The 13842-nt window shown below is 37.4% G+C and overlaps 1 protein-coding gene across 1 annotated transcript; it reads left to right on the forward strand.

Annotated features, from left to right (window-relative positions):
* Positions 1–707: 707 nt before the first annotated feature.
* Positions 708–1292, forward strand: LOC122100342 (tRNA-specific adenosine deaminase 2-like). Its single transcript, XM_042670714.1, has 2 exons — positions 708–1005; positions 1090–1292. The coding sequence occupies exons 1-2, from the start codon at positions 708–710 to the stop codon at positions 1290–1292; spliced, it is 501 nt and encodes a 166-aa protein (XP_042526648.1).
* Positions 1293–13842: the final 12550 nt, after the last annotated feature.

Here is a 13842-nt window from a genome sequence, read left to right on the forward strand (position 1 = left end):
CTGTACCAATCTTTGAGTAGTTTCTGCACTCTCACGAGATTCCAGTATTAATCTTTGGTTTGCCTCTCTCTCTCCCTATCATGCTCACACTGAGTCCTTTGCAGGTTTTCAATCTTTTCATTCACCATTTTTACCAGTATTGTTTGTACAGATTTTTGGGAACTGTCCTCTGGATTATTCACTAACTATTCTGTCAACTGTTTATCATGAGTGGGAGTCCAGATACCTGGGCTTCCCATTTTTCTTCTGTTTTTCTGGCTTTTTCTGCTCATTTAGTATGAAAGTAACACTAATTTTGTGCTAGAACATAATTTTAAGGCAAGCATCAACCAAAGTTTGGTAGTTGCACAGTCAAAAGGCTATAGACACAATCTAGTTCAACAGATACAATCTATTCAACATCAAACAACTATGGATTAATGGGCTAAGAATAGCAAAGAAAAAAAATAGCAAACCAGAAATTATTAGATGTAGGGAGAAATGTGGGGAAAAATAGAATTATAGGGTGGTGGCGAGGTAAGATGAGAGTGAATTTAACCAAGGCCTAATCTCAGAGAGGGAAATGGATTGGACAGAATGATAGGAGAGACATTAAGAAAAAAAAAACCAGAAAATATAGAAAAACAAAAATTTAAATTTAAAAAGATAAATACTTGGTTCCCGGCCCGGAAGGCCCGCGGGTCAGAGCTGTGCGTTAACCCGGCTGGATGGAGGCGGAGGCGTTGGCCGCGTCCATGCCAGCCCCGGGAGTCTCGACCGCCGTGTCTTTGGCCCTGGAGACAGCACGGTGGATGGAGGAAGTGATGCGCATGGCCAAAGACGCCCTTGAAAATACCGAAGTCCCTGTTGGCTGTCTTATGGTCTACAACAATGAAATCGTGGGGAAGGGAAGAAATGAAGTGAATCAAACCAAAAATGCTACTCGACATGCAGAAATGGTGGCCATTGATCAAGTCCTAGATTGGTGTCAACGAAATGGCCAGAGTCCTTCTGCTGTGTTTGAACGTACCGTGTTGTATGTCACTGTGGAACCCTGCATTATGTGTGCAGCTGCTCTCGGCCTGATGAAAATCCCGCTGGTCGTCTAAGGCGGTCAGAATGAACGATTTGGTGGCTGTGGCTCCGTTCTAAATGTTGCCTCTGCTGACTTACCAAATACGGGAAAACCATTTCAGCGCATCCCTGGATATCGGGCTGAGGAAGCTGTGGAACTGTTAAAGGCCTTCTACAAGCAAAAAATTCCTAATGCACCAAAAACAAAAGTTCGGAAGAAGGAATTTCAGAAATCCTGAACTTGTAATGAAAGACGAAAGCCCCATGGTGACCTGGATGGAATCCCCAGCCTGAAAAGCTGCTGGCATGGAGGGAGCACATATTATGTGTTGTTTGTTATTCTCCGGGAAGACTGAGAATAATATTTGCACTCTTAAGGGAACAAATTAGTGCTTTTTAAAAGGCTGACAATTGTAAACAACTGTTAGCTTCTCCACAGCTGAAAGAACATTTTTATGAAGGGGGGAAAAACTAAAGTTTGAGGTTTTAGGAATTAGCAAACAGTACATGTCTTTAAGCCACAGCTTCAATCCATTCCAGCTGAGTGCAGGCTGGGATTTCAGTGTCCATCCACACCCCATCACCTGCACTCATTTGGAATAGAAAGCCATGGTCACGTGTGTCCTTTACAACTGGCTTTTTGGAGGTGGAGTTGGATTTTCATTCTTTATAGCTGTTGTGGTCTCCCTGTGTATTGGCTGCGTGAGTGTGAGTGTGTTTGTGTGTGTGTTGGCTTTAGGGCTTGAACTCAACATGTTGTTACTCTCTGGCTTTTTTGCTCAAACTTGAGTCACACCTCCAGTCCTAGCTTTATGTTGGTTAATTGCAGATGAGTCTCACGGACTTTTCCCCCCAGCCTGGCTTCAAACTGTGACCCTCAGATCTCAGCATTTTTTAGTCGCTAGGATTACAGGTGTTAGCCACCAGTGCTGGGCAAGTCTGGCTTTTTTCTACATTGTATATTATTTGTATACACTGTATACATGTGATTGTGAAATCTATTGATTTTATTAAATACATAGAAAAAATGTTTTTAAACAAGTGCCTAAGGGTCATTTAAAAATTGTACCATGTTGCTATAATAGAATCTTAAGATATTTCTGTTTTTAAGGGGCAAAGCATTAAAGGACAATAACATAAATAAGACAGTTCTTTGGTTCCCTGAACCAAAACAGGGTCTTCTGCCTCAGCAAGATTATATTCTCACAAGGATGGATGAAAAAAACGTAGTTATATACTGGAGGGTGAAGAGTTCCAACAACAGTTGGGCATAGTGATACACATCTGTAACCCCATCACTTGGAAGGCAGAGGGAGTTCAACAAGGCACTGTCAAAGCAAAAAGTTACAGCGAAATTAAAAAGGAACAAGGTGAAGAAGAATGCCCACTGGTGTGAATGCCAGTTGCAAAATTAAGTAGCATGATACATTTAATCCGAAATCAGCTGTTCCTCATTTGAAAATACAGGTTATAACTGTTAAATTTAATACCTAAAATTTGAAACTGCACAGGAAAGAATATCCACAACAAAACTTTCAGTGTTACTGGGTGCAAGAAGTGTCCTGACGTTTGGCAGAGCTACCCCAGGTGCAGTATACGTCTCTTCCCAGAAGGGGGCCTCAGCGTTACACCAGAAGCCTAGTGCCAGGCCCCAGAGGACCGCTCCTCAGATGGGTTCATTTCTTCAGTGGATTCATTTCCTTGATACAAAGCATCTGTATTTGTTGCTTCTGCCATTTGAGCGATGTCTCCAACTTGTTTGTTTTGAATTACTTTACAGACTAAAATGAAATTGTGGTGGAAGTATTTTTATATTGCTGAGAATAGCAGCTAATCACAGTTACATGCTTCGAAGGACTTATAATTGCTTGGTTTTGCGTGTGGTGTTTTTAACGGCATTTGAGACATTTTATGAGGAAGGATATGCATGGTTTCAAATCAACAACAATGATGCATGCACCTTCAATTTTATCTACTCTAAAATTTGTCTTCTCATTAAATGTTAGTGCCATGAAAAAAAAAAGATAAATATTTTAAAACTATGTAAGTTTATAGATGATATTGAGAGAAGAAAAGGATAGGATGAGAAGAAGGGAGGGATAGAAAGGAGACACGAAAAACACAAGACCACAATAAAACCCCAAGACTACACTATAGCTACCAGCACGACTATGTTTATTGCAGCATTATTTACCATAGCTAAAATAGGGAACCAACCCAGATGTCCCTCAGTAGATAAATGGATAAAGAAAATGTGGTATATATACACAATGGAATTCTATGCCTCCATCAGAAAGAAGGACATTGCCCCATTTGTTCAGAAAGGGAAAGACTTGGAAAAAATTATATTAAGTGAAGTAAGCCAGGCCCAAAGTAAAATAGGTCCCATTGTCTCCCTCATTTGCAACAACTAGTATATGTCTGAGTCAAGCAGAAAAGATCAGATAAATTAACGTTAGGGGAATGAACCCCAATATAAGTATTCAAAAGTTTTTTTTTTTTCCTTTCATGCAATTGTTTCTATCATATTTATAAGATGATTTCTATGTTTCTTTGTATGTCCCTTCCCTACGGTTTAACCCGTGCTTTCACTGTATTTGATGTTGGTATGATTTGTGGAGGGGAAGGGAAAAAAAATCATTTAACTAGGGATACAGGTGGACCCATTGCAACAAAGAGATGTACAAGTCATTATGTCAACAAAAGAACTTTACAACGTTGGTGGGTGGTGGGGGGAAGTTCGGGTAGGAGGATGGTGGAGTATGGCAAAGGATAGAAGGGGAAACAAAGAGGAGGCAACAATTCTTGATAAGAAAGGTATTCGTTACCTTGCCCATGTAATTTTAACTCCTCTGTATGCATTCTCACAATTAAAAAAAAAACAAGAAAAAATGGAAAAAACAAAAATTTAAATTTAAAAAATGAAACACTTAAAAATTATGTAACTTTATAGATGATCTTGAGAGAAGAAAAGGATAGGATGAGAGAAAGGGAGGGATAGAAAGGAGATATGAAAAACTGAAAACTAAAAATTCTCAAAATTTGTTACTTGAAAATTATATAGGTATAAAGAGAAAATGCTGCTATTGAACAAGTTAAGCCAAGGAGGTGGCGGGGAAGATGGCAGAGGAGAAGCTGGAGGCTAAACAAGCTCTCCCAAAGAAAGCAGTTTTAGAATTCCAGTGAACAGCCCTAAGCCAGAGAATCAAACCAAGTGTGCCATCACAGGACAGAGAGTTAGGCCAGCTAAGGAAAATCAAGGCAAATAGAGAGATCTGAGCTCTTGCCAGCAGCCGCCACAGATGCGACCCAGTTTTTGCAGCCCCCAAGAAGGTGGATAACATGGCAGGAAATCCCAATTACCTCTCAGTCCTATCTCTTAACATTAACGGACTTAACTCTCCAATTAAGAGACACAGACTGTCTAATTGGATTAAAAAACAAGATCCTTCTATCTGCTGCCTTCAGGAGTCACATCTCCTGCCCATAAAAACAAACACATTTTCAATGTTAAAGGCTGGAGCAATATCTACCATGCAAACGGCCCCCATAAACAGGAGGGAGTTGCAATCCTAATATCAGATGAATTTGACTTCAAATTAAAATTCGTGAGAAGAGATAAAGAAGGTCGCTACATATTAATTAACGGATCTCTCCTTCAGGAGAATACAATTCTAAATATCTATTCGCCAAACAATGGAACACTCAAATTTATCCAAGAAACACTACTTTCCCTCAAATCCCACATATATCCAAAGACATTAATTGTTGGAGATTGTAACACACCACTCTCCCCACTAGATAGATCAACTCGGCAAAAACTCAACAGAGAAACCGCAGATTTAAACAGCTGCATAGATCAACTAGATTTTACAGACATCTATCGAACATTTCACCCAGCAGCATCAGAATACACGTTTTTCTCAGTAGCACATGGAACATTTTCTAAAACAGACCACATTTTAGGCCACAAAGCAAAATTGTCTAAATTCAGAAACATTGAAGTTATATCTTGCATTCTCTCAGACCACAAGGGAATAAAATTAGAACTCAACACCAAAAGCCACCAAAGAAAGTCTGGTAACACATGGAGACTGAACAACACACTGCTGAATCACGAGTGGGTCATTGAGATTAGAAAGGGAATTCAAATGTTCATGCTATTCAACAAAAATGAGCACACAAATTACCAGCTCCTCTGGGACACAGCCAAGGCAGTACTCAGAGGCAAGTTTATAGCTCTAAGATCCTATATCAACAAATAGGAGAGATCTGAAACCAACAATTTAATGACACATCTAAACCTCCTTGAAAAAGAGCAGCAAGATAAGGCCCAATACAATAGACAGAGAGAAATAATTAAAATTAAATCAGAATTAAATGAATTAGAATCCAAAACAACTATAGAAACAATCAACAAAACAGAGATGGTTCTTCAAGAAAATTAAAAAAATTGACAGACTTTTAGCAAATCTCATGAGGAAAAAGAAGAGATCACACCCAAGTAAATAAACTCAGAGATGAGAATGGAAACATCACCTTAAGAATCAACCAAGATTCAGAACATTATAAGGGAATACTTCTCAAAACTTTATGCTAATAAGTTTGAGAACTTGGCAGAAATGCACCTTATCCTAGCAAATATTGACATGCCAAAACTAAACCAAGATGAGTTAAACCATCTTAACAGGCCCATATCAAGCATTGAAATACAAAGAGCAATAAGAGATCTCCCAGGTAAGAAAGTCCAAGACCCGATGGTTTTACAGCGGAATTTTACAAGGCCTTCAAAGCAGAGCTCACACCAATACTCCTCCAACTCTTCAATGAAATTGAAAGAGAAAGTTCACTACCGAAAACATTCTATGAAGCCATCATAACCCTCATCCCAAAATCAGGCAGGGACTCATCAAAGAAAGAGAACTATAGACCCATTTCTTTGATGAACATTGATGCAAAACTTCTCAACAAAATTTTGGCCAATCTACTTCAACAATTCACCCAAAAAATCATACAACACGATCAAACAGGATTCATTTCAGGGTGCAAACTGGTACAATATATGCAAATCAATTAATATTAGTCATCACATCAACAGGAGCAAGAATAAGAACCACATGGTTATTTCAATATATGAAGTAAAAGCATTCGACAAGATGCAACACCCCTTTATGATGAAGGTTCTGGAAAAATTAGGAATCCATGGAACATTCCTCAATACAATAAAGGCTGTTTATGACAAACCTACAGCCACCATTATAATTAATGGTGAAAAACTGAAGCCATTTCCTCTTAACTCAAGAACAAGACAAGGATGTCCACTCTCTCCACTTCTCTTCAATCTAGTATTAGAATGCCTAGCTACAGCAATAAGACAAGATTCGAACATAAAGGGGATCCAAATAGGGAAAGAAGAAATAAAACTCTCCCTCTTCGCAGATGACATGATCTTGTATTTAAAGAATCCCATATACTCCACTCCTAAATTACTCAAGCTGATTCAAAACTTTGGCAAAGTAGCAGGGTATAAAATTAACCCCCCAAAATCAATGGCTTTTTTGTATGCCAACAATGAGAAAAGTGTGGTTGAAATTAGGAAAGGAACTCCATTTATAATAGCCCCACAAAAAATAAAATACCTAGGAATTAACTTACCCAAAGAAGTGAAGGACCTATATGATGAAAACTTAAAAATCTTGAAAAAGCAAATCAACACAGAACTTAAAAAATGGCAAAACCTCCCATGCTCCTGGATTGGAAAGATTAACATCGTGAAAATGGCAATACTTCCCAAGGCTATCTACAAATTCAATGTGATATCTATCAAAATTCCAACCTCATTCCTCAAGGAAATAGAAGAGGCAATTCAAAAATTCATATGGAACAATAAAAGACCCTGAATAGCAAAAACGCTCCTCAACGGAAAGAACACTGCTGGAGGAATATCAATACCAAATTTCAAACTCTACTATAAAGCCATAGTAATCAAAACAGCTTGGTATTGGCATAAGAACAGACCTCAGAAACAATGGAATAGAATTGAAAACTCAGAAATGAACCTACAGACCTGTAGCCATCTAATCTTCGTTAAGGGAGCTAAAATAATAGAATGGAAGAAAGTCAGCCTCTTCAGTAAATGGTGCTGGTGAAATTGGTTAACTACTTGTAGAAAACTGAAGCTAGATCCTTATATATCACCCTGCACCAGAATCAACTCCAAATGTTCAAAGACCTCAGAGTCAATCAGACACTCTAAACATTACAGGATGGAATAGGAGATACCCTAGGTCTCCTTGGAGCAGGCCGAAATTTTCTTAATAGAGACCAGGAAAAACAACAAATCAAAGAAAGGTTGGACAAATGGGATTTCATGAAGTTCCAGAGCATCTGCGTGGCAAAGTACATAACTGGCAAGATCAATAGAAAGCCCACGGATTGGGAGAAGATCTTCACTAGCCATACAACGGACAAAGGTCTCATATCTAAAATATACTAGGAACTCAAAAAATTAAATCCCCCAACAACAAATCCTCAAAGAAACAACTGCCCAATAAATAAGTGGGCTAAAGACTTAAAGAGAAACTTCTCTGAAGAAGAAAGAAGGATGGCCAATAGACACATGAAGAAATGCTCAACCTCCCTAGTCATAAAGGAAATGCAAATCAAAACAACATTGAGATACCACCTCACTCCAGTTAGAATGGCAAAAATCAAGAACTCTAAAAACAACAGATGCTGGAGGGGATGTGGACAGAAGGGAACCTTACTTCATTGTTGGTGCGAGTGTAAACCTTTTCAACCACTTTGAAAAGCAGTATGGAGGTTTCTCAAAAGACTTCACATAGAGCTCCCCTATGACCCAGCAATCCCACTTTGGGGCATTTACCCAAATGTTTGCAAACAAGACCACACTAAAGCTACCAGCACAACTATGTTTATTGAAGAATTATTTACCCTAGCTAAGATATGGAACCAACACAGAAGCCCATCAGTAGATGAATGGATCAAGAAAATGTGGTATATATACACAATGGAATTCTATGCCTCCATCAGAAAGAATGACATTGCCCCATTTGTTAGGAAATGGAAAGGCTTGGAAAAAATTATATTAAGTGAAGTAAGCCAAGCCCAAAGACACATAGGTCCCATGGTTTCCCTCATTTGCAATATCTAGTATAGGTATGAGTCAAGCAGAAAAGTTCAGATAATATAATGTTAGGAAAATGAACCCTTAGATATGTATTTAAATTTTTTTTCTTTCATGCATTTGTTTGTAACACATTTATAAGATTATTTCTTTGTTTCTTTGTATGTCCCTCCCCCACAATATTACCCCTGCTTTCACTATATTTGATGAATGTATAATTTGTGGAGGAGATGGGGAAAAACAAGTCATTTAAGGATACAGGTGGACCGGTTGCAACAATGAGAAGTACAAGTTGTCATGTCGAAAACGAACTTTACAACTTTTGTGTGGGCGGGGGGTGGGGGGGAAGATTGGGTGGGGGGACGGGGGAGGCTGGGAAGGGATGTGAAGGGTAAACAAAGGAGGAGTCTGCAATGCTTGATAAGAAATGTACTCATTATCTTGTCCATGTAATTTTAACCCCTCTTTACAGTATGTTCACAAAAAATAAAAATAAAATAATTTAAAATAATTTAATCCTAAGAGATTGTGAATTGAGTAATAAATTGCTGCATGAAGTGTGTACACAATGGGGGATAAGGTCTAATAATCGACGATGGGTAAATATCTGAGGATGATCAGAACAGCAATTAATTCTCACCAAAAAGAAAGAGAAAAAATTGAAAAGATAAAAATAAAAAGGACCAAAAGATCAGAAGAGGTAAAACACACACACACATACACACACACACACACACACACACACACACACACACATCGATAATAAAAATTATGAAAGGAAGAAAAGATTAATAGAAAACAATTTTTGAAAAAAATTAAAAATTAAGAAAAGGTACAAAGAAGAGTTCTTTGATTTTTTTGAGGGGGGTGGGGAAAGGGGTAGAATGGGAAGATCCTGCATCTCCCTCGTGTCCATAACCAATCTCTTGGTGGAGTCTCTGGTCTGCTTGTCGTGTTTGTTTTTTCTGTGGGTTGATTAGTTTCTTAAGTGAGTTTGAGCAGGCAGTAAAATGCTCTGCATTACCTAGGATTTTGTGATCCTCCTCCCATTCTACTTCAGTGGGAGGGAGATCTGCTTTGAGTATCACGAAAGAGGGAGATGGCTGTTTCCTCTAGTTTGGAGATGCTGTTTTTAGGCTAGGTTCTGGGTAAAGTTGAGGTCTTTCAGCAAACAGTAGCTTTTCCCTGAGGGAATAGCTCCTGGGACACTCACAGAGCCCATCCTGGGGACATTCTCAGGTTTTTGATTACTGAATTTCAATTGATTGTCTATGCTGCTGTATGGAGGGGCAGCCTCTGGCTCAGTTTACCCAGAGAAGAAAGTCACTCCTCCAATGGTGAGGCTTCCTTGCCTGGGCTGGTTGACTTTCCTTTGGGGGGAACTGAGCCAGGCAGTTCAAGTCAGGTTCCTGTGACCTCCTAAATGACTCTTGTTTACTTCTAAGGCCTGAGTTGGAGATAGCTGTTCAAATGGTCCTTTTTTAATATCAAAGATGGAGATCTCTGATGGTGGTGGCAGGGAGGGGTGGCCTTCTCTCCTCTGCTCCCTTAGAGTGAGGATGTCAGGCTTCTACCCACTCTAGAGTCTTTGGTCCTGGGCTGTGTCTGGCCTGAGATCTGCTGGATGAAGATATCTGCTCCTCCTCAGTTCTTACTGGTGTTGAGTAAAATCTGCTTGCCTGCCACATCTGGCATCTTTTCCCAAGACTCTCTGTGCTATAGGTATGGAGGCTATGGCCACCGCTGCTGCTGCCGCAGCCACCACAGTTGCGGCTACCAGCAAGTGCTCAGATTTGTCTCCTTGCTTTGATTTTCCCTCTCTGGCCACTCTCTGTACTCTGATGGAACATTTGGTGTGGTTCTCTAGCCTAGGACTGTTCACTTGATCACTAAAACTGCTTTGTATGCCATAAATTGTTTAGCCTCCAGCTTCTCCTCCGCCATATTCATCTGAACATATTTTTTGCCTCTTATTGAAGTGTATCTGATATTTTCATGTAGGGTTCTCCAAATATAATATTAATTCATTTATTTCATTAGGACAATTTCGGTCGATTTATTATCCCTTATAATAATGAGAGCATGCTGTGTCAGACTCCTATCAATATGACAAAATACTTCATAAAATTAATTAAAAGGAGGAAAGTTTTATCTTGGCTTCTGATTTTATACATTTCAATATACATTTCTTATCCTCATTGCTCAGGAATATGTGATGGCCTTTTTGTATTCATGGAAGCCAGGAAGTAAAGAAGAGGAGGAATGGGAGTGGGAAAGGGAGAAAAAGGATGAGAGGAAGAGGGAGAGGGAGAAGGAAAAGGAGAAGGAGAAGTAAAAGAAGGAAGAGGAAGAAAGGACTTTGATCTTAACATCCTCTTTGATTTCAAGTTCTGAGTGACCTAATCTCTTCAACTATGCCCACTTGAAAGGGTTCACCTCTTTATAGCAATGTAGTGAAAGCTAATTATTAATCACAATCCTTTATGATTTCAGATTTAATTTCTAGTGTAGTGGGTAGATCTTTCTATACAGTTGTGATAACTTCTGTTCTTAAATATCAGAGATGCTAATTGGCATAGCAGTGATTTGATTATACCATTACTGGAGAGATGAATGAAATATTTTGAATGCAAATACATTTTATTTAGCAGATGCAGAAGCTTCAAGAGTTTTCATGTTGTGATCTTCAAAAATGACTATTTCATCTAACTCATAATGACATGAATTTTTCATAATTTTATAGCATTTCCATTCAAGTATTTATTATTTATAATGAGGTTCTTTCCTTCAAGTTGAAGGAAAAATAATCATTTATCTTAATTATTCTATAGAGTGTAGGTATAATATGAATTTCTTACCATTCAAAAATAACTTATATTCAAGTCTATAGGAATAATTGGATAAGTGATGGAATATCTTGCTTTAGTTATCTTATACTGAGATTGATTCAATTTGTAAAAATAACTGTTGACATAAAATAAATGAAATTCACTGTTTCTGTAAAAGGACTAGGTAATCAAATATCAGAAATATATGACCAGTAACTAAGATTTTTAAATAATCAAAAAATGTATGAAGCTACATTTTTGTGTCAAAAACTTTTAGGTTAAAAAGAAGAGAAAATCATGTGACCACATTAGATAATATTTAATTTAATGAAAAATTGCTTCATTCAGCCTGATAGAGCCTATTGCCTTTAGCTTACATGAGAAATTTGATTAATGATCCCTTTTTTGCTATTGAATAATAGAGTATTTCAATTTGTCCAAAGATTCTGTCATTTAAATCTTTGAGTGCATATTTTTTCAAAAAATTGAAAACTTTTTCACAGTACAGGTTCAGGTTTAATAACTAAATAAATATCTATGTTATTTGTTAAATTGATCCTCTAGCATTCAAATAATATGAAATTTATTTTATTCTTGGATATATGAAACCTGTGATACATATGGGTGTCTAAGCTTGTAATCCTGGCTACTCAGGAGGCTGGAGTTCAAAGCCAGCCTTGGCAAGAAAGTTTGTGGGACACATCTCAATTAATCACACACACATCACAACACCCACACACACCTGCACACACACACACCTGCACACACACACACACACACAAAGCCAAAAATAGAATTGTGGCTCAAATGATAGAGCAATATCCTTGAGGGAAATAAAAAACAACTAGGGGACAGGTCTTGAGTTAAAATCACAGGAACAACACACAAACACACACACAATATATGTCTAAATGCTTATTTTAGTTTGAAGAAATAAACAATATCAGGAACAGTAATATTTGTTACATATCTTGCAACATTTGTGAAGTTGTTTTTAATACAATATGTCTTAAGATGTAATATAGGTCATTAAAATTAATATCAATCTAGTTAATATTTATAATTACTCATAACACCTTAGAGTACAGCAGTTCGTATTTTTCTATAAACATAAAAAATATTCTGAGTAAAAGAAAGAAAAGAAGATTGGAAGAATAATAGAAAGAGAGAAAGGAAAAAAGAAAGAAAGAAAAAGGCAAGAAAGGAAAGAAGAAGGAAAGAGAGAAAGAGAGAGAGGTAGGGATGTATGGAAGGAAGGAGGAAGGACAGAAGAAAGGAAGGATGGAAAATAGGAAGGAAGGAAGGAAGGAGGGAGTGAAGGAACAAAGGAAGGAAGGGTGGGAGAAAGGAAGAGACAAACAATTTAATTTATAAAATCTATTTAGCCCAACATAAACTTCATGTAATTAATCCTTTAGTAAGTTCAAGTTTGCAATTTTCACTTCTTTGTATGTTCTCTATGCATGAATGAAACCAACAAATGAAGGATCATATATAACCAGGTGAATATGTTTGCATCTGTAGTAATATGTATGCAAATCTTTTTCTCATTTTCTATACATCATCAAATAACTATTTGCATACCATTTACACTTAGTTATAAATATTCTAAAAACTGATTAAACCAAAGGATGTCAATATATTATATAATATGAATACAAGTATTTATAGTGCTATTAATATTACAGTCTTCATGCTATATTAATTATAAAAATTTTATTATATATTTTATCAGAGAATTTAGCATCCTCTGATTTTGGTGTCTGTTTGAGTCCTACAAGCAAGCCATGATTTAAATCAAAGGAGATCTGTATTTGTTGGCTCAATCGAATATTTCTGAAAGCGATTAACTCATCAGAGCTTGTTCAAATACATCAGAAGGGCCGTAGATAGGCTGTACCACGTTTACATGATTACCTATGATGTGATTCAAGAGCCACTGAACAATCATACTTCACTTTGCCATCACTCTAATTATTCCCATTGCAAGAAGAATCATTCACATAAGTCACATGATATAAACTTGTCCTTAAGTTATTATTTCGATGAAATAATATCCAAAGGATACACTACACTGAGTTAAAGAAAAAATTACAAAGTGTATTGGACGTTGTAACTCCTTTCATATGCATATGTGGAAATTCTATTCCCCCGGCTGGTGACATTAGAATCAACCTTTCAGAGATGGCATTACAATAATGATCCTGATAAAAGAAGCCCAATATAACTACTCTGCCATATGAATGTCCAGCAAATAGATTGTGATGAACCAGAAAGTGGACCCCCAAAAGACAAGGAATTACTTTGAACAAGCATTTTTATAATCAATGCTTAAGCTTCTAGCATATGGGTAATAAAATTCTGTTGTTTTTAAGCCACTTACTTTGAAGTATTCTCTTATAACAGTCCAATTGCTGACAAAAGGCAAAGCAGTTTTGAGTTAATATCACAAATTATGATAAAAAAAGACAGATGCATAGTAAAGGAGACCTATCTCAGCCATTCACAGATTAGAAATGTGGAGACATAACCTCATTTATGTAGGTTAAACATGGAAGAGAGAATGTGGTTAGCCCAAAGCCAAATGCCAAAAGCAGAGAAATTTAACAAAATACCATGAAGTTGAAACAAGTCTTAAAAGGGAGATCTGGGCTTAAAGGGAGTAGGGCACTCCTGCCCTAATGGAAATGGTGGACTAATACAGTCATATCACTCAATGTACATATGTGAGAATATAAGTAGGATACTTGAAGGGATAGGTGGTGTTGGGGTAAGGGAAGGAAGAAAAGTGGAAAGATTTCAATGTTCCAGATG

The sequence above is a fragment of the Dipodomys spectabilis genome, unplaced genomic scaffold, assembly GCF_019054845.1.
Source record: "Dipodomys spectabilis isolate Male_0828 unplaced genomic scaffold, ASM1905484v1 ptg000575l, whole genome shotgun sequence".
In the NCBI taxonomy this organism is placed as follows: Eukaryota; Metazoa; Chordata; class Mammalia; order Rodentia; family Heteromyidae; genus Dipodomys; species Dipodomys spectabilis.

What these genes read in the sequence shown, in the direction of transcription:
- LOC122100342 (XM_042670714.1), top strand. Translation starts at nt 708, where the DNA reads ATGGAGGCGGAGGCGTTGGCCGCGTCCATGCCAGCCCCGGGAGTCTCG. An exon ending in TCCTTCTGCTGTGTTTGAAC is followed by an intron (nt 1,006 to 1,089) that starts GTACCGTGTTGT and finishes TGGTCGTCTAAG; the next exon opens with GCGGTCAGAATGAACGATTT.